Source organism: Erythrolamprus reginae, chromosome 1 (genome assembly GCF_031021105.1).
Source record: "Erythrolamprus reginae isolate rEryReg1 chromosome 1, rEryReg1.hap1, whole genome shotgun sequence".
Classification (NCBI taxonomy): Eukaryota; Metazoa; Chordata; class Lepidosauria; order Squamata; family Dipsadidae; genus Erythrolamprus; species Erythrolamprus reginae.
Window position 1 is genome coordinate 73,748,103 of NC_091950.1, and position 27,881 is coordinate 73,775,983.

At 40.9% G+C, this 27,881-nt stretch overlaps 1 protein-coding gene across 1 annotated transcript in view; it reads right to left on the reverse strand.

Moving 5' to 3' along the window:
* Positions 1 to 231: 231 nt before the first annotated feature.
* AKAP6 (A-kinase anchoring protein 6) overlaps positions 232 to 27,881 on the reverse strand; it is a 271,172-nt gene continuing 243,522 nt past the window's right edge. The window contains exons 12-13 of the mRNA XM_070734077.1: positions 10,638 to 13,995; positions 232 to 267 (exon numbers count right to left, since the gene is read on the reverse strand). Of these exons, the coding sequence (XP_070590178.1) occupies positions 10,681 to 13,995 (3,315 nt within the window). The 3' untranslated portion in view covers positions 232 to 267; positions 10,638 to 10,680. The remainder of the gene's footprint in view (positions 268 to 10,637; positions 13,996 to 27,881) is intronic.

A 27,881-nucleotide genomic window follows, 5' to 3' on the forward strand; every position in this document is an offset into this window, starting at 1 on the left:
AGAATAGTACACATTGAAAATAAACTTGTTAAGAGGTAGCTTGGCATATAAACCCATATGAAAGAAAACTGTTTTGCTACAAAGCCAAATGATAACTGAAATTGCTCCAGCATATGCAACCTGGTTACAAAGCCAGCATGTACAAATAACATTTGGAAAGAAAATTTATCTTGGGAGTCAAGTGTAACAAAAGGCAGTGATACAATGGAATTAGAGGTCATCTCAGGGTTTAGAGGATAAGCCTACATCTGAAATGCAGCCAAGTTTCTAAAAGGAAAAGGGGAAAGAAAAGGAAAGAAAAGTAAGAGCATGCTACATCAACTATAGTTCCATTTGTAAAACACAATTTTCCTCTATAATAGGCGTATTAGCTGCTATATGATCTCACACCTCTGTTCTTACAGGTAGGTATATGCAAAAGCAGCTACAGACAGCAATTTTTCATAGCTTATGGTTTAAATCAGAGTTATATCTTTTCATTGGAGTGGAAACCCTCATTGATTTTTATAAAACAAGATTTAGTTTCAAAAGGCACAGGGGAAATAATCAAGTTTGACCTTTTCCCTCAGTCCCATCCTTTTAGGTACCTGTGAACATGCTTGCTCTACCTTTTGAAAGTGTATCAATCAATAGATGGATAAGACTCAATAAAGGCCATCCAGCCAACCAATATAATCTGCAGTCTTGAGCCTATTACATGGAAATAAGTCCTATTAAAATCAGTAGGATTCACTTTCAAATAATCCATTTAGGTTTGAGATTATATAAATATGGGTATAATCTAAAATACGGTATCGAATTCTCTCTCTCTAAAAAAAAGATAAGACATAGGTAAAAAATTAATTTTCCTAATATTTCTTACTAGGGGGAATAATTATTAGAGTCCTTAACTTATGTCTGTTTAAACAATGGTTCAAAAGTATGATGTCTTCAGAAAAAGTGATTTATGACCTGCCCTTGTACTTAAAAATGTTGCCACATTGCCACAATCACATAATTTGCCATTTGGGCACTTGGCAACAACAACTATTTACAACTGCTTGCAACATCCTGTGGTCACATGATCATGGTTTGTGGCCTTTGCAGCTGGTTTCGTACAAAAAAGTAAAATGGGGAAGCTTCATTTGTTTAATGATTGTGAAATTATTACAATTATTAAGTAAAGGTGTTTGTAAAATTACATCTGGTCATATGATGGCTCACTTTATGACCATTCTGATTTATGATGGAAATTCCAGTTTTAATTGTTGATGTGAGTCAAGGATTACATGTATTTCTGATGCAATTTTTTTTCAGTTTACAATTTCTAGATCTTTCCTACTAGTTTGTGTAAACATTGGCATAGCTAAATGGTAGAATAGAGATAGCTTTAAGCACTAGTCAATGATAGTAAAAATAGTTTGCTGAGCCTCTCTGACATGAAATCAAACAATTTTAAAAGTAAGAACATTAATACTAATACTGCTGCTGCTGCTGCTGCTGCTGCTGCTGCTACTACTACTGCTACAACTAATAATGATAATGATAATGATTATGATGTTGATGATGATGATGATGATGATGATGATGATAATAATAATAATAATAATAATAATAATAATAATAATAATATCATCATCATCATCATCCCATGTCTTTGGGAAGAACAGGATAGGTGGATAAAAATGCCAAATCCAGTTTACCTATTTGGCTACCATGTGACAAAACACAATTTGGCAGGACAACATCAAGCACAATGAAGTTAAGAAGAAAGTCAGAAGTACATCATGAGAATGAAGAAAATCTTAAAGTTCAAATACCATCTAAGCAATTAACAATGAGGCAATTCCAGTCATTGAATACACAGTAGGAATAGTGGGTTGGACTCATGCCACTGAAGTAAAAGTCCTGGACAAGAAGACCAGAAAAACAATGACAATGAATTATGCCCAAAGGTAATTTTTAAATTATGATCTGGATGATTGAGAATCTCCATAGACAATTAATCATGTCCTTCATTCTCACAGCGATGTTGGCAAACTTTACTTATCAAGGAAAATAGGTGGGTATGGAATGTTGAAAGTACACCAGACAGTTGAAGAAGAAGAAATATCATTTCAAGAATATCTTAAGGACAGTGAAGATGCACTGAAGGCTTCCTACATACTGGAGAGACCAAATAAGACTGAATGAAGATTAGAAAAAAGTCATGACAAAGCAAAGCACTATATGACCAATGTATTAAAAAGAAACCCAGTAGGCCAACAGATAACTGCAATGGATAAGAACAGGAAAGTTGAAGAAAGACACAGTGACTAATTCTCGCTGCACAAGAACACACCTTAAGAACAAATGCATACAAAGACAGAACTGAGAAGATCAGCAACAGATAACAAATGCTGACTCTGCAAAGAAAGTGAAGAAACAGTGGAACCCTTAGTTAGCTGCTACAAGAAGTTTGCACAGACTGACTACAAACACTGACACTGCAAAATAGCAACAAAGGTGCATTGGAATACAGTATCTGCAAGAAGTGCCATTTGCTTTCAAGCAAGAAATGGTAGAAAATAGACAAAGTAATTGAAAAAGAAGAAACTAAAGTGTTCTGGGACTTTAGAATTCAAACAGACAAGCACCTGTCACATAACATCTCAGACTTATCATTTGTCAATAAGAAAGATAAAAAATAATCTAGATAATGGACATTGCAGTATCAGAAGACGGCAGAGTAGAAGAGAAAGAACTGGACAAAATCACAAAATACAAAGACCTGCAAATAAAAGTAAAATAACTATAGAAAAAGAAAGCAAAGATAATACCAATTGTAATAGGCATCTTGTGTGCAATCCATAAACACCTGGAACACCACCAGCATTGACAAATCAGCATCAGTCAATTGAAAAGGCAACTTTACTTGGAACAGCTTTCATTGTGACAGTACCTTTAATATTATTAAATAGTGCCTAACCCAGATGCTTGGAAAGAATTTGATAGGTGGACAAAAATGTCAAATCCACTTCAAGCAGGTTGACTGTGCAAGCAATCATTATCATAATAATTAGTATTGGCAATGCTGGTAGGCTTGCAAGATCCAGTTAAAGCTTAGGGTCTTAAATACTCATCACTAACAAATCCCAGAAAATATCATTTGGCTGACTTTATAAACTAGAGCATAAAGTTTAGTTATGCTAAGTTTAACTCTTCTATCTGCAATGCAATAGGATACATGCATTAATGGGAATAAGGAGATCGCTGACCATTTCAATAGCTACTTCTGTTCAGTTTTCTCAAAAGACACCTTACAAAATAATACTATGGAGGGATATAGCATTGCTTCCAGCTGTACGGATTCAGCTCCAGTGATCTTAGAAGCCGATGTCTTAGAAGAACTTGAACGATTAAAGATAAATAAGGCAATGGGTCCAGATGGCATCCACCCCAGAGTTCTTAAAGAACTCAGATCTGTCATTGCTACCCCCCTGACTGATTTGTTTAACCAATCCTTGTTAACAGGAGAAGTTCCTGAGGATTGGAGAATGGCCAGTGTTGTGCCTATCCACAAGAAGGGCAGTAGAGAAGAAGCTGGTAACTACAGGCCAGTTAGCTTGACATCAGTGGTAGTTAAAATGATGGAGACTCTACTCAAAAAGAGGATAAATCAGCACCTAAAAAACAATAACTTATTGGACCCAAATCAGCATGGCTTTACTGAAGGCAAATCATGTCAGACTAATCTCATTGATTTCTTTGACTATGTCACAAAGGTGTTGGATGAAGGTGGTGCCGTGGATATTGCCTACCTGGACTTCAGCAAAGCCTTTGATACGGTTCCACATAAAGAGCTGATAGATAAATTGGTGAAGATTGGACTTAATCCCTGGATAGTTCAATGGATTTGCAGCTGGCTGAAGCGTAGACATCAGAGAGTTATTGTTAACGGCGAGTATTCTGAGCAGAGTCAGGTTACAAGCGGTGTGCCACAAGGGTCTGTTCTGGGTCCTATTCTTTTTAATATGTTTGTGAGTGACATAGGGGAAGGTTTGGTAGGGAAGGTTTGCCTATTTGCCGATGACTCTAAAGTGTGCAATGGGGTTGATATTCCTGGAGGCGTCTGTAATATGGTAAATGATTTAGCTTTACTAGATAAATGGTCAAAGCAATGGAAACTGCAGTTTAATGTTTCCAAATGTAAAATAATGCACTTGGGGAAAAGGAATCCTCAATCTGAGTATTGTATTGGCAGATCTGTGTTAGCAAATACTTCAAAAGAAAAGGATTTAGGGGTAGTGATTTCTGACAGTCTCAAAATGGGTGAACAGTGCAGTCAGGCGGTAGGGAAAGCAAGTAGGATGCTTGGCTGCATAGCTAGAGGTATAACAAGCAGGAAGAGGGAGATTATGATCCCGCTATATAGAATGCTGGTGAGACCACATTTGGAATACTGTGTTCAGTTCTGGAGACCTCACCTACAAAAAGATATTGACAAAATTGAACGGGTCCAAAGACGGGCTACAAGAATGGTGGAAGGTCTTAAGCATAAAACGTATCAGGAAAGACTTAATGAACTCAATCTGTATAGTCTGGAGGACAGAAGGAAAAGGGGGGACATGATCGAAACATTTAAATATATTAAAGGGTTAAACAAGGTCCAGGAGGGAAGTGTTTTTAAAAGGAAAGTGAACACAAGAACAAGGGGACACAATCTGAAGTTAGTTGGGGGAAAGATCAAAAGCAACATGAGAAAATATTATTTTACTGAAAGAGTAGTAGATCCTTGGAACAAACTTCCAGCAGACGTTGTAGATAAATCCACAGTAACTGAATTTAAACATGCCTGGGATAAACATATATCCATCCTAAGATAAAATACAGAAAATAGTAGAAGGGCAGACTAGATAGACCATGAGGTCTTTTTCTGCCGTCAGACTTCTATGTTTCTATGATCAGTAGAAAAGAAATCAATCTACATGGTCTAATACTAAAAAAAATAGGATGATGGGAACACCACAAATATAACAGAATAAACAACACAAGAAAATTGCATGAGATACAAAGAGATATGGAAGATTGCTGATAATAGGAACATTGCAGAAGGCCAGCATGAAGACTTTATACTGCCTAACCTTGGCTAGGTGAATGAGATGTCTCACCAATTGGAAAAAATTCAAAATGTTCCTGCATAGATGATACCTACCTTGTTGTTTCTTTTGCCCTATTATGTTTGAATCGATCAATTACACTAATAAAGATGATTCTATTTGAATGATTTGGCATCACCTTTGTGAAAAAATTAGATGACAGATGGTGGGAAAAACCTCTGTCTAACACATTAGATAATCTCTGTAAATCAGAATAGACAATACTGGGCTGCATAAAAAATAATTGGTTCTGGTATAACTTCATGTGTGCCTCAAAGAAAACAATATAGGAGGAAGAGGTTATGGACCATATTGATAGAAAAAGAAAGTGCCATGATAAATTTTCTTGAAAAATCTTGCCTCCATGGAAAACAAAACCTCTGAACCTCCAGAGGAAACATATCTGTACAGTTATAAAATCAGCAGCAGTCTGGATAAAACAGCAGAATTATCATTTACAGTACATATAATATTTTGAAGCTGCTGTCTCTTAATGGTCAATTTTATACCATACCCATAAAAGAGTGAGATTACAGCTTCGATATACGGTATTCAGAGGAAAATATATTTGCTCACAACAGCTTTATTCTGGCTTGCAGCTGGAGCAGAAATCACATTAAATTAGTTGAGCTACGTTGGTAAATATGCATACTGTCACCTTTGTGTGCTGGGTTTATTTTTAGGGTATACATATACCATAGATAATTTTTCTCTTAAGTATCTCAGCTTCACATAAAATCACACATTTTAATGAGCTTACAGCACAGGTGCTCCAAGAAAAAAAAATAATGGTGTTTGCCATTTATCTTTCAAATTAAATAATGTGTTTTTAAATAGTAACTTTTTTCATAATACACTTATGGGAACAACATTTATCTGTCACATTTTAAAAGATGTATTAGTAATAAATGTAAATTACCTTTGGAAAATCAGTAATTAGGCTCATCAAAAAATAAACAATCTGCCACCAAAAAGATAATCTTTAGCATAGTTAAGTATAATAACTGTTATTTGAATAAGTTAACAAATTAGGATAGATTGCTTCTAATTCATTTCCCATAGCATGAGAAATGAAGTTAAAGTATCAACTAAGCCCTCACAGTAGGGAGGGGGGATTTCAAGAATCTGGTGGGTAGCTTAGAGAGCCTGGGGTCTGGTGCTGACTTGAAGAGCTGTGGATTTATGAGTTAGGGTACTTTTTATGGGAAGACCCCACAGCAATATCCATGCTGAATTATATTACACTTTCATTAATTGACATTTAGAAGGCACCTCAGTGTGTATATAGCTTTGTATGCACTAAATTTCTAACTTTAGTGAAAGGGAAGCTTGTGTGAGCAGTCAATGTTGGTGTACAATCACCAACAGGTGATTGAGCAAAGGCTAGAAAATCTTTCAAGAGTTACACTCTCTTAGGCTACGTACAGGAGTGGGGCCAAAGCAGGGCTGTGCTCCAGCCGGAACGCTAAATTGGGCTTGCTGCCGCAACTCGTAAGTGCTTGCGGGGCCAGTGCAATTTTTCTTCTGCACCTGTTGTGATAGTAAAATTGCACATGGAGCCACAGGTGCACCTGTGTTTTGTCATGCACGTGTTCTGTCTGGGTCCCCCCAGATGCCAACACCAACCAAAAAGAGTAGCCAGACACACTGGTAAAAAGCAAAGGCAGTTTATATACTTGAAAGCAAACACAGGTAACAAAAACTGTTCTTACAGACAGGAACACTATGAAGCTTCACAGAGGTTTCACTAGGGCCAGGCAATAAAACAGGATTCTTGCTGGCAAAAACAACTCTGGAGATAATAAAACCCACGCCTCCCCCAAGTCTTCCAGGCTTCTAGGCCACAAGCCAAGATCAGAGACGCCAAGAATCGAAGCAAGGTCACAGGACTCCCAGTTGATAACTCTCCACAAGACTGTAAGGGCGGGACTGCCTTTTCAACCCTGCTGAGGAGAACCACACCCAAACCCAGCTGTTGCCAATTCAGGGATGGAAATACCTTTCTAATTGGCCCCTTCTTTGAGCTGCCCGTCTCTGCCTCATGTCTATTATAGCCTGTGCGTCGTCATCCAATGAATCCAGGCTACTAGCTGGGGAGAGGGGCCCCCCCGGGGGTCTCAGGCTGCTCTCCCTCCTCCTCCTCCTGACGTTCCTCTCCCCCGTCTGCCTGGTCCTCCCCCTCCTGGTCACTGTCCTCCTCCTCTGGGCATGGATCCTGCAGAGCTCCAGCCGGTCCCTGAGGAGCCTCAGGCTGAATCACAACAGCGCGGAAGCAAAAAAACTTCCTCCACGGAACCATGCAGTTCTGTGTTTGATTTTGCTATCTCCACAAGTGCAGAAGCAAAATCGCATTGGCCCCACAAGCACTCACGAAACGTGGCAGCGAGCACAATTTAGCGTTCCGGCTAGCAGCCTACCCCTAGGCCAAACTAAGTATGCAGAGAAGTGTGCAGGGTTTGCTTGCTTTCTGTCTTTTCATGGCGTTTCCTTTTTCACTGTCTTCTCTAGCACTATTTTTTCCCCTTCTCCTTTCTTTTTTCGTACTCTCAAAACAAGTTATTTGAGGAAGCCAAATTATTCTTGCCAGAAACCTAAGTGAGCTTCACAAAGCTTTTGAAATGGAGGCTGAAGGAGGTAGACAGCCCACTTCTGAATTAGAACACATTGTAACTCTAGAAAATGTGTAATTTCCAGTATACTGTCCTGAAAATAAGAACTGCGTCAGTTTTCTCCTTTGCTAATGCATATTCCAATAAACTGTTCATATTAGTTTGTAAAGGTGAACTAGTTTCAGTGATAACTGCCATGTTTCTTAATTCCAGGAGTTCACATTCACATTTCTGGTTTTCTTGGAGGGGAGAAGGAACATTTTGATTACATAGGAGGCATGGGGAAGTGCCCATTGAGAATTTGTGTAAAGCCAATACAGGTAATTTGTTAAAGCTGACTTTGACTAGACAGTGCAATAAGCCAAAAAGACAGCACAGAAATGTAGACTACACTGCTAATATCAGCTTTCTTCAATTACTCAGTTCAAATGTAAATTTAAAAAGACATGTATGCAGAATTAATTTTATCAGAAAACAAATGTGGGATTTAAAGCAATGCTGTAAAGATTATAGAATTGATGTCTATAATTCATACACGGATAAGGGCAAATAGTATTAATTGTTATGTTGACTTCATGTTCTGTATATTGCTTTGGGCTCTAGTTAGGATTGAAATTTTAGCACATGAGATGGAGTAGCACAGATTAGGACTCAAAATAAGATAAACTCACCACTGTTACATTTAATAGGAAATAGTAAGTGACATATATAAATAATAGTTCAATATCTTTTTACTTCTCCAGTGCATATAATATAGCCTCAGTTCTGAATTTTAGTTAAGGTTAAGTATTATATTTCAGGAGACCAAGCACAAATGTTTTCTAAATGAACCAATTAGAATTGGAAGGGGAATTATAAGCAGTCCAGGTTGCAGTTCACCAAGACCATATCGTCATTCAGTAAGGACCAGCGGTGGGTTGCTTCCAGTTCCACCAGTGGCGGGAGGCTTGGCCCACTTGCACAGGATGCTTCTGTGCATGTCTGCGTACAAACCAGTAGTAAAGGTTTTAGAACCCACTACTGGTGAGGACTTCACTCTTCCCCTGCCCTGTGCAAATTGCATCCACTTCAGCTCCGTCCCTCCCAATCAATTTTTTTTTAATTTTCAGAAAAGAAAGGAGAGGCATAGCCAATTGAAAAAAAAATACTAATGGCTATGGGGGTAATGGCAGAAGTGAGTCCAGCAGAGGTGAGGCAAAGTTGACGGCAAACATCTGCTGGGGCAACCCTGGACAGCAGGAGTGGATGAATACATGGCTTCTTTCTTGTGCTTTGCAAGGATGGCCAAAAGGCAGAGAAAGTGGGAGCCGAAATGGAGGCAGTTTGTGCAGGATAGAAGAACGTGACTGCAGGATGCTGTGACAATCATAAAAGTGGGCCAGTTGCCAAGCAATAGGATGCTTGGCTCATAGCTAGAGGTATAACAAGCAGGAAGAGGGAGATTGTGATCCCCTTATATAGAGTGCTGTTGAAACCACATTTGGAATACTGTGTTCAGTTCTAGAGACCTCACCTACAAAAAGATATTGACAAAATTGAACGGGTCCAAAGACGGGCTACAAGAATGGTGGAAGGTCTTAAGCATAAAACATATCAGGAAAGACTTAATGAACTCAATCTGTATAGTCTGGATGACAGAAGGAAAAGTGGGGACATGATCGAAACATTTAAATATGTTAAAGGGTTAAATAAGGTCCAGGAGGGAAGTGTTTTTAATAGGAAAGTGAACACAAGAACAAGGGGACACAATCTGAAGTTAGTTGGGGGAAAGATCAAAGGCAACATGAGAAAATATTATTTTACTGAAAGAGTAGTAGATCCTTGGAACAAACTTCCAGCAGACGTGGTTGGTAAATCCACAGTAACCGAATTTAAACATGCCTGGGATAAACATATATCCATTGTAAGATAAAATACAGGAAATAGTATAAGGGCAGACTAGATGGACCATGAGGTCTTTTTCTGCCATCTGTCTTCTATGTTTCTATGTTTCTAACTCAATCTGTATAGTCTGGAGGACAGAAGGAAAAGGAGAGACATGATCGAAACATTTAAATATGTCAAAGGGTTAAATAAGGTCCAGGAGGGAAGTGTTTTTAATAGGAAAGTGAACACAAGAACAAGGGGACACAATCTGAAGTTAGTTGGGGGAAAGATCAAAAGCAACATGAGAAAATATTATTTTACTGAAAGAGTAGTAGATCCTTGGAACAAACTTCCAGCAGACATGGTAGATAAATCCACAGTAACTGAATTTAAACATGCCTGGGATAAACATATATCCATCCTAAGATAAAATTCAGAAAATAGTATAAGGGCAGACTAGATGGACCATGAGGTCTTTTTCTGCTGTCAGACTTCTATGTTTCTATGTTTCTATGTTTCTAAGCGTTCAAATTTTAATCATGTGATCACAGGGACATTGCAATGATTGCCATTTTGAGGATTCATCATAAATAAATTTTTTCAGCATCTTTGAAAATTTGGATGATCATTGAAAGAATGGATGTAACCTGACTACCTGTAAGCTTAAATGAGCTTACATGAGCTGTGGTGGCACAGTGGTTAGAGTGCAGTACTGCAGGCTACTTCTGCTGACTGCAATTTGGCAGTTCAAATCTCACTAGGCTCAAAGTTGATTCAGTCTTCCATCCTTCCGAGGTGGGTAAAATCAAATTATTGGGAGTAATATGCTGACTCTGTAACCTGAGAGGGTTACGGAATCAGCAGCTCTGTCAAGTGGTATATACATCTAAGTGCTATTGCTATTAAATATCATTTTGTTATTCTGAAAATAAATTCAAAAGGCACACATTATCTACTGAAACAGTCACCAGCAATACTACAATTGGTTTAATTATATGGTCATGTCACTAATAATATATTCAGTTGTCAATATTTTAGTACATACCTGCTCATGAAATAACATGTATGTATCCAGAGACAGTTGCATTCTATCTCTTTGTATTTATGTGCCTTTCTTTGTAAAGAGGCAGGAGTTTTTCTTCACATACAAGAGTTTTTGGGTGTGGGTGCTTAATTTCTTTGCCTTTCAAGTGATCAGGTTTTAACTGAGTGGCTTTAACTAAAGCCTTTGGAGAGGTGACACAATGTTCTTCAGATTTTGCAGTGCTAAAGGACTGACTGGGACGGTTTTCTCTAGAGTCATTTGGAAAAGAATTCAAAACTGGACCTTTGTTAGAGGTCTCTTGATCGAAAGATTCACCAGGATGATTTTTTATATTTTCTGATTCTGTTTTGCCAGAAGTGCCTGGAGGATTTGTACCCATCTCCTTAGATAACAAAGAAAAGTCATTACAGTTGGTGGATATTTGGTGTTCATCTATTGAATCCAAGTCTTTCTCCTTGATCAAAGTTGCCTCAGATTCATTAGGAGCAATGTACATCTGCTGTTCAACTCTTTCTTCCTCGGGACAGGCTTCAAAAAAACATTCAATGTTTTCTGCAAAGTCCAGAGGAACAGGAGTACTGCTCTTTTCTTCAACATATTTAGTCACTTCCCCACAGTCACTATCATGAGAAGAGAGTGAAAGGTAAGAATAAAAATCCCCCTTTCTAAGTTGGATTGGCCTGTGAGAATGTTCTAGAACCTTTTCTTTGATCTGGGCTAATGAATGTGGAACAGCAGGCTCGCTTTCAGGCTGCGATTTGTTCTTTAAGGCTGTGGAAGCCATGTCAATTATCTCCATCACAAAATTATGCACTGAGCAATCTTCCCCATTTTTTTTATCAAAAGCAACTGATTCACAGTTGCAACATGAATCATGACTGCTAGGAGATGTGTCTTTTTCTTCTTCATTTGATTTTAAACATGCACAGCAATCACTAACAGGCTCCCCAATTCCTGTTTTACTTTGTTGATAATTTGGAGGCAATTTTAGTAATGCTGTACCTGGTGTACTGTCTTCTTTGACATCTGAGTCAAATTCTGTGATAAGATTTTTAATACACTGGCCATCATACGGAATATGATTTTGATGCTCTTTTGGAGAGCTGGTTATATTTACTATTTCTTCACTGTTAATATGAGAATCTTTTGAACTATCAGTAAATGATTCACAGATAAAATCTTCATTTTCATTCTCTTTCCCATCTAATGTACTAACAGTTTTGGCAGATGTTGAAATAGGTTTTCCATTTAGACTCTCTTGAGTAACTGCAACATTTCCATTCTCCATATCATCTACCAAGCGATCTTGCAAAAGCTGAAAACCTTCATTTTTTGCCTGTCTTTTTGTCTCTGACATACGATTCTCCAATTCATTCTTCCTGTTGCCATTATTTTGCGAAAACTTACATATGGAATCACTCAAGAATTGTTCAATGTTCAATGAATCTTTTGGTTTCAAAGTCTCACCACTTCTTAAGTCCTTAAAGCCCTGAATTGCACCATCCACATGAGGTCTCCTCTTCTCCTTTGTCAGATATAATTTAGGTGTAATCCAAGTGTGGAGTTCTTTCTTAATGTAGTCAAGTCCTGACATTAAATTGGAGTCTTCATAAATATCCTCATCAGTTGCAATACTGGAATCATCATCTTCATCTTTCATGCCCAGCTCTTCCTCAGTCAAGGTAAGAGTAGAACTTGATAACAAATCGCTATCGTCTTCATCATCAGTGCAAGCGGAGGTACAGGAAACATTAACAATCATGCTAACGTTGATATCACTCTCATCAGCAACAGACCGATTGAGGTGCTTTCTGAATGATGCATTTGAATCTAGCACTTTGTTTCTGTGCATTATAATATCTTCAGAGCAGAGAGACAAATCATCACTGCTACTTAACTCAGTGAGAGAAGCAGGTGAATCTTCATTGACCGAGGAGGCAATATCCAGGGATACTTGGCCAGTCAGGGGCATTCTTTGAAAAGTGCTTTGGAGGTTGATATCAGAGATGCTCTGCTTTATTTTTTGATCTAAAGGACTTTGGATATTTTCTAAGCGGTTCAAAAGATCCAACGTCCTTTTACTGAGTTCTCCAACAGAATCACTACTTGCACTTAGGTCACCGGAGTCATTGCCGCTAAAAAGATCTTCATTGCTCTTGTAGGGATTTAGCCAGCTCTCCAAGGACGTGCTACGATTAAGACCGTCTCCACTTCTAAATACAGTTAAACCAAACACATCACTTGTCAAAGAAAGGGAATCTAAAGAAGAGCTGTGAGATAGTGTGGAAAGCACTTTCCCGTTTGTTGTGTCACATAGTTTCTTTAAATCTTCCACAAACTCAGTGTGTTTAAGATCAGCATCATTCCAGTCAGTTGGTAAAGTGAGCTTTTCTGTATATGATTTTAACTCCCCAGGTTGATTTCCAGATACAGAGGGAACTTTGTCAAAATAAAAGCCATGAAGCAAGTTGCCTTGCTTGGGTGTTTTTTCTGACTGTGGTTGCTTTATAATCCGTGGTAGCTTTAATTTAGAACCTTGAAGATATGAGTAGTCATAAAATGTAAAAGCATTGTGTTTTCCTTGTAATTCTTCTGCACTCACAGAATCATGGTGGGCATCATTGTCTACAACCTTTGTTTTGTTACTAAACTTTGGTTCTAATGTAGTGACGATATCAAGGCTTTCTTCATCTTTCTGCTTAAAATTTTGTTTTATCACATCAACTATATTCCCTAAATCAGAATCTGAAATATTAGGCATAGAATTATCTTCTATTCCATCAGGATCAGGAAACAATTCAATTTCAGAGTTGTTGATAACTTTTGGCTTTCTTTCACTGATTACTTTATTCTGACTTTCAGAACGCCTGGTGATGTTCCCGCTATGATACATATAATTCTGTGGTTTTGCCAATGTGGTGCTTCCCATTAAATCTGGCAAATATTTTATAGATGATAAGGAAGAATCTTTATTTGTATCTTTGCCTGCAAGAGTTGAAGGTGTAAGACTAGAGTCTTTGGATGTGTTTTTCATGAGAGATATATGATTTTTTCTGGAAAGTTCAACATCGTGGAGACTAAATACTTGGTAGACCTTTGCGCCTGAAGAAGATGTAATTCTTTGATCACCGAGACTGTCTCCATGAATGTTAGGGGCTCCTTCTTGTTTTGGATTACCATTATCAGATATTTCAGGTGGAGAATTCAGCTTTGTGTCATCTTGTTTTGGTTCAGGTTCAGTAAATTCTTCATTAATACTAATTAACTTATTACTTATATCCATTTCATCCCATTCTAGAGCATCTTCACTTGTGCTATTTAGCTCCATTAAACCAGGATCAATAACATTCAGGGAGTCCTGTTTAAAAAAAGAACAGAATTATTAGTTAAAGCAGAAGTATTAAAAAACATAATTTTAATTCAGAAATCTAACATCAAAACTGGAACATATAATAGATAGAAAGCCTATTACTCATCAATACTACAGTGCAATTTGAAAGAAATACAGTGAATAAGTATGAATAAATTTATAGAATACTGAGATTTGACACAGGAACCAAGTTTCAATTGATATTCAGGTATGAAGTTAGAGGTGCTAAGTGAGGAATCCATTAACAATGGGGAGTCCAACAGAGCCCCTAGACAAAACTTATTTAAGCAATTTAATTAATTTAATTAAACTGATTTAATTAATTTAATTCCAATAAGTATAATAATGTATTCTTTATCACCTGCTAGCTGATCATAATTAGAATGAAATTTACACTCATGAAACTAATGTTGGCTTAAACACACAATTATTGCTTTGGAGCATGGTCCTCTTACATTTTGCACATATCTCAGGGAGATAAGTAGCTCTCTTTCAAATCTTTCTGAACAATAGTTATACAAACAACTTAGTAGATCAAGAAAGAATTGAGCTGATGATCCATATAGAAAACAGTTCAGTGACACTTATGTCACAGCGACACAGTTCAGTTCAGCGAAACTTATGTCACCATATTCCCCACTAATGGTGAGGAATATGGTGGCATATTGCAATCAGTTTGCCAGAAGCCTGACTAAAGTTAGATATACTCCAAGAACTCTCAAGCTATTTTATATTTTTCAAGTCAATATACTGTTGCTGACATCCCATCAACTAGACAATATATGCAATATACTGATCCACATTCAATATGCTTTATTCATAATGAAAGAACTATATCAAGTCCCCATTACAATCCATCAAATCTAGATTTTACATTCTGCAACATGAGTAGATCATAAAGAGCAATCAGGCTGCTTAATGCTTGTGTGCTAGACAGGTTCTTATATCAGTTCTCTAGTTTCCCTATATTCAGCTGGGCAGAATATTTATTTGAATTTCTGTTTGGTTGCTCGTAAAAGCAGCATTCAAGAAATTATAAGTAATAAATCTGTAAAGCAATCTTTTGATTGTATTAGTTTCATGTGTTGCTAGCTTTAAAAATATTCTGAAAATTTATTAAATAATGATGCAAGATTTTAGAAAGTTGTTTTCCAATTCACATTTATCCAACATTTAATCACACATATCCTTTTCTAACATTTTAGAAGTGTACTCAACTGTGAACAAAAAGTAAACTACAATGATTAAATAAAACTAAAAACTTCACCTATTCCTTTTTGATCTTATAATCAGAATGGTATGCTAGAGATTGGAATAAAAATGCATTTCTAATTTTCATTTCTCAACTTTTAGTCTATCATGTCATTGCTAAAATTAAAAAAACCTGGCTATCTTAAATATGTACAAATAGAGGGCAGACTATGTGTTTGAGTAGAGTTGGCCTTCCATAATTCTCAGTTAACTGAAGGAATGCTTGGGTGGTGGAGTTGTAGCTAGAAATGTCAGATTTATCTGACAAATTTCTTTTCAAGTAATAAGGACTCTGGCAATATACAATATGTAATTCACAAAATCCACACGGACTTAAATATTTCTCAGCTCAAATTTCATTTAAAAATATATTACAAAAAATGAAATATATCCAAGCAAAGAATAACACATGATTCACAGAAAATATGTAAAGGAAATAAAAATCTAATATTTCTGCAGACTGAATATTGAAAGAACTATACATCCCTGATTGTTACCAACACATCTGGAAGGCACCTGGAAATAAAAGGTTGGTAAAGGATTTCAAGTTTTTAAACTTTCTACATAAAAGCTCCACAGTTAGCTCTAAAATGATGTCACTGGAGCTCCTCCTTTATTCAAAAGTATATATCACAAATAACCTCCATACATTTTAAAACTAATAGCCTTCTGTAAATTCCATAGAGTTTGTGAATTATTACTCGGTCTCTTTTCAAACGTGAAATATTTGTTTCTTTGGTTGGGAAGATAACATTTGGACTGTAAATCAACTGTTAACAGCCAGCATTATTTATTCTTCCCATTGTACAAATTCAACAATGCAAGTCCCACTATGATGCAATTTTAGCCCACTTATCTTAACTGTAGATCCACTTTAATATAAAGGTTTTTTTTGTCTCTTATATCATTTAAACTATGTAAACTTTTTAAAGATAAATAAAAAGATCCATCCTTGGCAACAAAAAATTGGTGCTACCCACATTAGTGTTTCATTTGCTTTCACAGAATCAAGCAAGCTATTAAAGGGGGGCAGAGGTATGATGCAAAGTTTGGACTGCAGGACTGCCTTTATCTCCTCATAAATATATTAAATTTAGTCACTTCTTGATACTGTAAATGAAGCACAAGGATTGGCTGAAGTCTGTGTTGAATGAAGCCTGAAGAAAGCTCATGCTTTATTTATTTATTTTATTTATTTATTTTGTCCAATACAAATTGAAAGTTAAAGAGAATAAAAACATGTAGTAGTAAATATCAGGGAAAGGATAGAAGAAAAGATATGAGAATAGAATACATCAATGAAGAGTAGAGGAAAGGAATGCTTTGAATAAGGAATCAAATACATGGACAATAATACTTGGCTGAATGAAGCTGAACTGGATTAACTTTGGACTAAAACATTTCATGAAGCCACATTTTCAACCGAAGATGGTTTTAACTGGGGGTTTTTCTCTTCAGCTCTTATGTAAATAGTAAATCAGAATATCCTCTTTACTTTGGGATACTATTTTAAAGTAAAAAAGCAGAGGTAGTGCACCTATAGTTCTTCACATTTACAATGAGCAATTGAACTCATGACATTTCTTTTTTTGTTATAGTATCCCATTTAATTCTGGAAGAACTCAAAAATTAGTAGAACATATTGGAAGTCATAACATGAATAAATAATACTGAAATTACTATTATTTAAATGTATTTAATGCTGTAGAATTACTGCAATATTATTTATGTTCCACATTTCTCTACCATAATGTTATGTCATCAGAAAAAATGTTCCTCATTAAAGTGGTAGATACAATATTTTGGGACAACTGGAATTTTTTTTAATTCAGCAGTGCATCAAAACTATATAATTGGAACCTGTTCTGTCTGGGTGCCCCCAGACTTCAACACCAACTGGAAAAAGCAGCCAGACACGCTGGTAAAGCAAAAGCACTTTATAGTTTGAAAAATAAACACAGAGAAAAACCTGTTCTTCCCAACAGGCAGGTTATGAGGCTTCACAGTAAAGTCCTGACGGCCAGACAATACAGCAGACTTCTTGCTGGCACACACACCACTGTAGAGAATAAGCCCCCACGCCTTTTCCCCCAAGGTTTCAGCCTTCAAGGCCACAAGCCAGAATCAGAGACGCCAAAGATCACAGCCAGGTCCCAGGACTCCCAAAGATAATACTCCACAATACAGGAAGGGTGGGTCTGCCTTTTCAGCCTTTCTGGGGAGAACCACACCCAAACCCAGCTGTTACCTATTTAGGACTGGAAGTACCTGGCTAATTGTCCCCTTCGTTGTGCTGCTCTTCTCTGCCTGTGATCGATGATGGCTTGAGCATTTTCATCTAAGGACTCCAGGCTGCTTGCTGGGGAGAGCTCCACCCCGGGGGATTCTGGCTGATCTCCCTCTCCCTCGGCCTGATATTCCTCCTCCCCTTCTGCCTGGGCCTCCTCCTCCTCCTCCTGTTCCTCCTCCTCCCCCTCTGAGCAGGGAGCCGGCAGAGGTTCAGCCGTTCCCTGAGGAGCCTCAGACGGAATCACAACAGGAACCATAGAGCAGTCACCCTCTTGTTGTTTTTTTAAATTCTCCTATGGACCATATTGTACTATATTGTGTCACAGCTTGAACTAATTTGGGGGGACAGGAGTCATTGATTATGTGTCAGTGGATTCTGGTTTATCATTTTTATATTTGTAGTCAATTGCTTTGTAATTTGATTAATCGTTTTAATTACATTGCAGTTGCTTCATTTATTTAATTGAATGGATCATTTAAGGGTTATTGTTTCTATTTTTAATGACTTGATACCACTTTGCCTATAATTCTAATAAATTCAAAATTGTTTTTCCTTTTTGATGAAGACGTTCTCAGGAACAACCCAAAATGAAGGGAATTTTTTTTTTTTTTAAAGAATACTTTTAATAGACAATTGGTTCTCTTGATGGCTGCCTGCAATAGAAGATGGGGAGAGACCTCCACTTTTCTCATGTCATGCCAAGTGACTTGCTGGACTAGTTTGTTAGCAGACGTAGGAAAGTTGTTTGGTATAAAACATGATCATCTTAATGAGTGTGCAAAATATAAATTTCCCGATGGAGTGGCATTGAGCCTCGGATTTGATATGTCAACGAATAACAGCTTAGCACATAACAGTGTTAATGCTTATTCTCTGAATGAAATATTTCTATAGAAAAACAATTATAATGGAAGGTTCATGAGGTTTGTACCTTGGCAGACAAAGTCTGTGGTGTCATTTTAACATACAGTACTGTTATAAACAGGACAATTTACAAAAGCAAAGCCTTTGCACCACATGCCGTTCTCCATTAATACAGTTTTATGGGTTTGAATATTGAGTGTACATGTTTACTTCTTTTCTGTCATATTCTCATCATGCACTAAATAAATAATAATGAGTTTGAATGACCCATTCAATCATAAGTGTATAGGCTAACCTAAACTGAAAGTTTGTTGGTTAGCTATAATTTGATATGTTGTGTGGTGCAATCATAAGAATGACACTGTTGTTCCTTACAGAGGTTCAGTAATAGCCCTCCACAAAATTAGATTAAAACACAAACACAGAGAAGGAATTTCCCCACCAGAAGAATTCTGCATTTAAAAATGTGTTAGTATGCTGTGCATTTACTTGGATAAAAATGATCATATTTTCAGATCCACTCCTGCCTAATTCATTAATGTTTACTTGGAACTTCTTGTGTTGTAGCCAGAGAATATCCTCTTCATTCAAAATGCAATATTATACTAATATGTAAAACAACAATTATGTTTTATTATGGCTTTGGAGAGGAAAAGGTAATTATTCTATCTCTAGAACAATTATAGTTAAAGTGGAACACTAATTAGTAGCTCTGTTTATTCTGAAAGAAAATACAATTTAAAAGGTTCTTTAAAAAAAAAAAAGAAATAGTCATCATGTGTGTGGGATGTGATAGCAATAACAATTCTACAAATTGAGATGGTATAGCAGTGTAAGCTAGTATGGTTTCTCAAACACATTGATACTCCAATTCGAGTAAATAATTTCAATAGAAAACAGTGGTTATATTTTGCAGAAGAGATGGAGTAACGACACGGACACAAGAGCTGGATTTAAACTGGGTCATTTTTATTAACACAAATTAGCATAATTTATTCAACTAAATTAGCATAAATTAACATACCTAACTATGACCCCACAATTGACCTGCAGGGTCAAACAATTGCTTCCGGGGCGAAAAATGACGTCAGATAAACTTCCTGGGCAACTTATGGGCGTAGCTCCATGCTAGTCCAGGTGAGGGACCCCTCCCTCACCTGAGACCCTGCCATGCACTTGCATGAGGGGGGTCCCGCCGGCTAACCCCTAACAGGGGACTTAAAGGTGCGGGACCCAAAGACAGGTTCCCCCCCAACTGCTCAGGTCACTTCCACCACAAGCTTGGAGAGAACCTGTCAATCATCCCCAAAGATGCCCAACGGAGAACACGCAGTTGCTAAATCACCACCCAGTTTTCTGCCCCTAACCTGCCACGGAGCGGGGGTCAGATCTCTATCTTGGCTCCCCGACTCCCCCCTCTACCTGCGCCAGCTCACACAGAGACCCCTGCAGGTCCCGTAAGAAAAATGGTGTTCCTCTGTTCTGACAGCGGAAGACCAGCAGCCAGGTAAAGAGACAGCTGATCTATGGTGAGGAGGGGATGGGCCACTACCACCCCACCCAACTCTCTGACTACTGTACCCAGGGCCTTAATGACTCCACGTCTAACCTGGTGAAGGGCCCTAAGGGAAATGGCATCCTCAAGTGATCCTCGTGAGGATCCAGACCACACCACTTGCGTGGTGGGCCCCACAGTGCGAAGCCACCGCAGGTCTTCGCGAGCCTGACGGATCCAAAGTAGACCCCAGGCCCACACAGGTCCTTGCCACCGAGGTGCAAGACCCACCACCTGGGCGCAGCAAAGGGATGCCGCCCTCCCAGGACCATCTGGGCGCAGCAATGGGATGCTGCCCTCCCAGCACCATCTGGGCGCAGCAAGGGATGCCGCCCTCCCAGCACTATCTGGGCGCAGCAATGGGATGCCGCCCTCCCAGCACGCATCTGGGGGCAGCAATGGGATGCCGCCCCCAACACCTACTGGGCGCAGCAATGGGATGCCGCCCTCCCAGCACCAACTGGGCGCAGCAATGGGATGCCGCCCTCCCAGCACCAACTGGGCGCAGCAATGGAATGCCGCCCTCCCAGCACCATCTGGGCGCAGCAATGGGATGCCGCCCTCCCAGCACTATCTGGGCCCAGCAATGGGATGCCGCCCACCCAGCACCAACTGGGCGCGGCAATGAGATGCCACCCTCCCAGTACCAACTGGGCGCAGCAATGGGATGCCGCCCTCCCAGCACACATCTGGGTGCAGCAATGGGATGCTGCCCCCAACACCAACTGGGCGCAGCAGTGGAATGCCACCCTCCCAGTACCAACTGGGCGCAGCAATGGGATGCCGCCCTCCCAGCACACATCTGGGCGCAGCAATGGGATGCCGCCCCCAACACCAACTGGGCGCAGCAATGGGATGCCGCCCTCCCAGCACCAACTGGGCGCAGCAATGGGATGCCACCCTCCCAGCACCTACTGGGCGCAGCAATGGAATGCCGCCCTCCCAGCACCATCTGGGCGCAGCAATGGGATGCCACCCTCCCAGCACTATCTGGGCACAGCAATGAAATGCCGCCCTCCCAGAACCACCTGGGCGCAGCAATGGGATGCCGCCCTCCCAGCCATAGCGGCAGAAACACCTTTCCCGCCGCACACCCCTTCTCCCCCAGCCAGATGACAACGACCCATCTGCCGACGACAGTTGGTCCCCCCCGACGGTACTTGTTGCTGAGTGGCCATCCCAAAAAACGCTCCATGACCCCAGAGCAACACCGTCAGTCTCATCCAGACGGGGTTGCATAGAAGAGGGCTAAAGGTAAACCTGGCCTAACACTCACCCCAGACCCTCAGCCGGCCGTTCGTACCCTCAAACAGGCCGCTGACTGCCAGCGGACGACTTCCCCGAATCCTTCGTATCGAGAAACCGTAATTCCGCGCTAGTGGAAGCGCCGATACGGAACGAGCGTGCCATAGCCAGCGGGATCGATCCTGGCCTGTCCAAAAAACCTGGAAACTAGAACCCAGCTAGACTAAAGGGATGAAATGAAAGGCACGGAGTGACTCGTCAGCCTGTGATACGGCCCTGGCCTTGCTAACCCATAGGGCCCCACCAAACCTGACACAAGCCACTGCCCTAAAAGGACGGGCCTCGTACAGAGAGGCACACAGACCGTCCAAAGCCTGACTAATCAGCGACAGCTGCTGCACCATCAGGGCCCAACGAGCATCGGAGGAGACTCCTCTCCCAGCCTGCCCACATCTTCGGAATGCGGAAGTCACAAGAAAAAATCAGTAAACCCCCCCCCCGCCTTGGACCGAAAGGCGAGGCCGGCTAACCTGGACCTAATAGTCCTAACTGAAAGGCCACGCTGCCTAAGCTGGACACAAAATATGGCCAGGTATACAACTGGGGCAGGCCCACTATAGGGGTAACCCTTATCCCGCATGAAATCCCCAAACTCTTTACCTGCCAGCTGCTAAGCCCCCAGAGTGCCAGGCACCCCAGAGAGGGCCATAGCCCAGCAGGCCTCTACTCTCCACTGCCCAGGAGCCCACCCAGGCTCCAAGGGGGTCGGGAAAAGCCTCAGGCGACGCACGTGCCCACGGGGCCAGGGTCCAAAAGCCTGGACAACTGACCATGGGACAGGCGACAGCAATCCCGTTATCCAAACCCGGGGACATGCCTAGCCAAAAAACAAAGCGTTCAGAGACAGGCCCTGTGCACAAAATGGTGGACAAGCCGCATGACCCTGTCGCTCGTAGAGGACAGGGCACCCACAACATGGACCACTGCCAAGTTGTCGCACCAAAAGTGCACAGTCCTGTCCCTGAACTGCTCCCCACAAGGCTCTAAGGCCACTACCAAGGGAAAGAGCTCTAAAAAGGTCAAGACCTCAACCAGGGGGGGAGCCCTCCATTCCGGAAGCCAGACAGACCAGCACCACTGGTCACCTAACACAACCCCAAAGCCACAAGTCCCTGCAGCATCCGAACACAACTGCAAATCAGCTTCCAAAAGAAGCTTGTGCCTCCAAAAGGACAACCCATTAAAAACGCTCTAAAAAGTCCTGCCATACGCAGAGGTCAGCCCTGACCCCGGCGCATAAGCGGGTACGATGATGGGGCAAACGTAGCCCCTACATCGCGCTATACAACCTCAGGGAAAAAACCCGTCCAGTCACCACGACCCGACAGGCAAAATTCAAAATCCCTGCTAATTCCTGCAGCTGCCTAAGAGTGACCTTCCTGCAGCCCAACACAAGATCAAGCGTAGCCCGGGTCTAGACTAACTTATCTAGGGGCAATCTAGAAGATTGCTCCTCTGAGTCCAATTCAATACAAAGGAAGGTAATCTTGGTGGCTGGGCCCTCGGTCTTCCCAGGGGCTAGAGGCAACCCCAACTGAGCACAAAGGGCTTTGAAGTCCTGCATCAGAGCAAAACATCACTCTGAACACGCAGGCCCCACCATCAAGACATCATCACGGTAGTGAACAACCGAACCCAGACCACTTCTCCTCCTGAGCGCCCACTCCAAGAAGGTGCTAAAGCTCTCAAAAGAGAGCAACCCATAGGTAAAGCCCTGTCTACATAGAAACCGCCCTCAAAGAGGAAGCCCAAGAGCTCGAAGTCGTCTGGGTGAATGGGGAGAAGCCGGAATGCAGACTTAATGTCGCATTTACCCATAAGGGCTCCAACCCCACTTCCTAACTATGGCCATGGCCACATCAAAGGATGCGTACCGGACCGAACAAAGTTCGTCAGGAATGAAATCATTCACTGACTCCCCTTTTGTAAAAGACAAGTGGTGAATCCACCAACATTCACCACTCGCCTGTTCGGGCCTCCTTCTTCATTTTTTTCCTAACAATGTCTTCATGTCCCACAACCGGTCTAAGGTTGTCAAACACGAAGGCCTTCCTAACCCCCCTGTAAGGGATCCTAAAACCCCCCAGAAAACCTAGCAGAAGAGCGTCCGCTCTCTCGCGAGAGTGGTAGTTTTTTAACCAACCCTTAAGAACAACAAGATTAATTGAACTGGGGCCCATTACCCCCAGCAGGCGGCCTCCAGCCTGACCTCCACCCTTCTGGTCCTTCCCTGTCTTAGGCCTAGGACAAACGAAAGCGGCATGGGAGCCCCAAACTGAGGACGGCTCAAACCGCAAAGGCTCCGAAACTAAACACCCCAGGTCCCGACGGGTAAGCCGTCACTGGGGCCAGAGCCATAGCAGCTGAAGCTGGCAGGGTCCAACCTCCTGTCCTAGATACCCCGGGCCCCAACGGAAAAACCATCGTGGGAGCCCGAGGGAGGGCAGCCGTAGCCGGTGGGGACCACACCTGAGTACAGGTGCCCGCCGGAGACCCTAAACCATTGCACTCACCCCCGAAACCCGGCGGGACAAAGGCCTGCCTGGGCCAAGGAAGGAGTGCAACAGAGGTCGAATGTGTTGCGACCTCACTGCCCCGAAAGGTGTATAAGGCACCCAGGGTATTGCCAGTCCCACGGGGCCTGGCAAGGCCGCCACCTGCCCGGGCTGGATAACCACTAGGATAGACCTATTTTGACCTTATTTTGGCCTCATCAGCTGGCCACACCCGCACTGGGACTTGAACATGCAACCTTTGCCTTACAAGGCATAGGATTAACCTCCAGGCTACAGTATCCAAACCCGCTTTGGGTTTTTTATTTTTTATTTTTTATCTATCTATTTATTTATTTATTTATTTATTTATTTATGTATGAATTTATTTATGTAATTTTATTGTAGGTGTGTGTCTTTTTCTATTTTTTGAACTAGGGGCCAAAGCCAAAAAGGCCCCGGCCCCAAAAGAAAATGAAGGCCGCAGCCTAGAAAGGCAGAGGAGTAGGAGTAGGGCTGCTACCCATCAAAAGGGAGCCCAAACTGACCCCCACCGCCCTCCTCGCTCCCGAGGAGAAGCGGGGCCAGCCATCCCCTCCCCTTACAAGGGCCCCCATTAGCCCCAATTCCCAGGGGAAAAAACGATCGCTCCCCCACCGGGAGCCCCGGCCAGGTCCCGAGGGAGAACTGCCACTGGCAGCCAAACCTCCGGCCTCCGATGAGGCAGAAGAGTCCTTTCACCGGGGGTGGGTGGGGGGTGGCCTCTCCACCGAACCCCAGCCGCTACTGCCACACCACAAAAAAGGCCTCCAACAAGGCCGCTGTGCCACGAGGCCGCCCAAAATGGCGGCCGCAAGCAGACACCCGACCGGGTGTCTGCCTTCTGCTGAGGTCCGGGCGAAAAGGCCGAGCTCGGGCCCGCGCACCCTTAAATAGGGCCGGCAGGCCCCGCCTGGACACGTCAGCAGTCAGGCCATGATTGGCCTGATTCTCGGCCGAAGTCTCGCCTCGCGAGACTTCAGCCGAGACCCAAGATGGCGGCCGCCAGGAGTCCAGTGTCTCCCCGACCCTCCTGCAAACATCGCCAGCGGGGTGAGTCCGCTGGCGGTATTCTTTTATTTCATTTTAAACCAATTGAAATGACGATCACTGGGTTACACATCAAATTGCATAGTAGAGGATTTGTTTCTCCTGATAACACCATACAGTAAAATTTATTGAGAATAGCTTCTATTCCTTTAAAATTGACTATTTGTCAAAGAGTTACAAGAGTATATGCAAATGTGTGTAATTTTACGGTATATATTTAATATGTGTGCATGAATGCTTCTATCTCTGTCTATGTAGCTAATTTAGAGTGTTGTGGACCGACAGGAAAGAATTGTTTTATTTGCTAGTATTTTAACTTTTTTGGCCAGGGATGGAAAGAACTGTCAATTCTTTCTTTCTTTCTTTCTTTCTTTCTTTCTTTCTTTCTTTCTTTCTTTCTTTCTTTCTTTCTTTCTTTCTTTCTTCCTTTCTCTCTCTCTCTCTCTCTATCTCTTTGTCCCTCCCTCCCTCCTTCCTTCCTTCCTTCTTTCCTTCCTTCCCTCCTGTGCCAAAATCATTTGGCCAGAACATACTGAAAAGGGGGTTGTTGGAACAGGCTTGGAACACAAACGTCTCTGGAGCTGACATTTTTGGACCCAATGAAAGCAATGAAAGAAACATTTTTAAAAAGTAAAGGCTAGCACCAAAAAATAATCAACTTACTCTCTTGAATGTACTTGTACTATTTACGTAACCTAATAGCTTTATCAAACTTTCTGGGGCCTCTGGAAAGTTCCTTTGAATGTTGAATGTTTTGATTCTTACAATTTAAATGTATAGATCGGGGTATTTAAACTTGGCAAATTTAAGACTTGTGGACTTCAACTCCCAGAATTCCCTAGCCAGCCATGGAATAGATAAATATAAAGACATAGATATACATTGCTACAGTACTCTGAGGCAAATTCCAATATTAGTTTACTGAAATATTTGTAAAATTATAAACAAAAAACAGCAAGCATTTTTGTGTCTATTCTGTTTAGGAAACAGGATCTTGACTATTAGAGCTGGTGATTATCATGACATTAGCAGCTATGTACTAATCCAGTTTGTGTTGCATTTTAAACAATATTTGTACATGAATGATGCCAGAATGTGAAAACATGGTATGTATTTGAATATTCACTCTCCTCAGATAAATGCAGTGTGTTCCAATATATTTGTTCAAATCCATACTTTCTTTTTTCACTATGGATGACCCGTTGGATGTTTTATTCCCAAACTGCCTTCCATTGAGGACCTTATTGAGGACAAGTCAAAAAGGGGCCATGAAAATATTTACTGACCCTTGGCATCCTGGACATAAATTGTTTTAACCCTCAAAACGATGCTCTAGAGCACTGCACACCAAGACAACTAGACACAAGAACAGTTTTTTTCCTGAACGCTATCACTCTGCTAAACAAATAATTCCCTCACCACTGTCAAACTATTCACTAAGGCTGCATTTTACTATTAACCTTCTATCACCCATCTCCTCCCACTTATGACTGTATGACTGTAAGTTATTGCTTGTATCCTTATGATTTATATTAATATTGATTGTTTCCTGATTGCTTATTTGTACCCTATAATCAACATTAAGTGTTGTACCTCATGATTCTTGACAAACGTATCTTTTTCTTTTATGTACACTGAGAGCATATGCACCAAAGACAAATTCCTTGTATGTCCAATCACACTTGGCCAATAAAGAATACTGCTCTACTCTACTCTCTACTCTACTCTACTCTACTCTACTCTACTCTACTCTACTCTACTCTACTCTACTCTACTCTGTATAAAATCACATCCAACCTGGGACTGTGGGTCAATATGCAGGAAATAAATTGAGATTGAGAGGCCACTGTCACAGTTTCCCCACATTTTCCCTTGTTAATCTTAATTAGATTATAAACTTGAAGGCACACCCAGTTTCTCTATATCTCTACACAGATCCTTGTTTGTTTCAAGACCTTGAGTTTGTAGGAAAAGCTTGTACTTTTTAAAATTGCCTTCCATTTCACAATTGCTCCAGCATTGGGAGGTTTGTGTGCATGTGTGAAACCATGAAAGGTGTATTTGTGAAAGCAGCACGCACACATGCACAAACCATCCCCTGTTCCACTCACCATCACCATCATCGCTGCCTGTGCACCAAGTTGGAAAGATTGGGGAATACTGAACTATAACAGCTTAGAAGTTAGGAACTGGCATTATCAACAGAAGAAAATTAGTGTATTTCAGAACATGCTATAGTTCGCAAGCAAAGGGATGGAAGCGCTTTCCAAAATGGCATAGTAATTTTAATCATAACAATGGTCGGATACCAAAAATTTTATGATGGAAGTAAAAATAAAAAGCACCCAAATGTTAGCTAAACATAAAGCTCAAAGGCTTCAGCAACTCTGGCACTAACGGAGTTGGCAGAGCTACTCTGCCAGAATAGCTGGCAGGATAACATTGATACTGATTCCCAAAGAGACAAATATGCTAGTCTTTTGCAGCAAAGTTAACAAAGAATCTTGCGGCCTCTTAATATCTTAACATAATTATTGTAGAATAAACTTTCTTTTACAGGCTACACAGATAAGGGCACAATAAGCCGCTCCAAGTCTCCGGAGAGGGGCGGCGTACAAATATAATAAATAAACCAACAAACCAACAAACCAACAAACCAACAAACCAACAAACCAACAAACCAACAAACCAACAAACCACTATGGTTAAAAAAAAGTAGCAACATTGTAATTTTTGTTATCCTTCTTCATCATATATGGGGTAGGCTAAAAATATTGCAAAATAAGTAAATAAGCAGAATGATTCCTTACTGATATAAATGGTACTATGGCACAATATTCCATAATGTTATTTAAGAAGTGTATTAAATGTGCACACCGTATTGTGCAGGCTATGCTTCTAGATTGCAGGCACCGATCAAGTTTGGACCTCTTTTCCAAAATTAACTTTTTCAAACACAAAACTCTAGGGTCTTGCTATACTGCTGAGTGAACCTCCTACAGAGGGAATGGTTCTATAAACTTTAGGA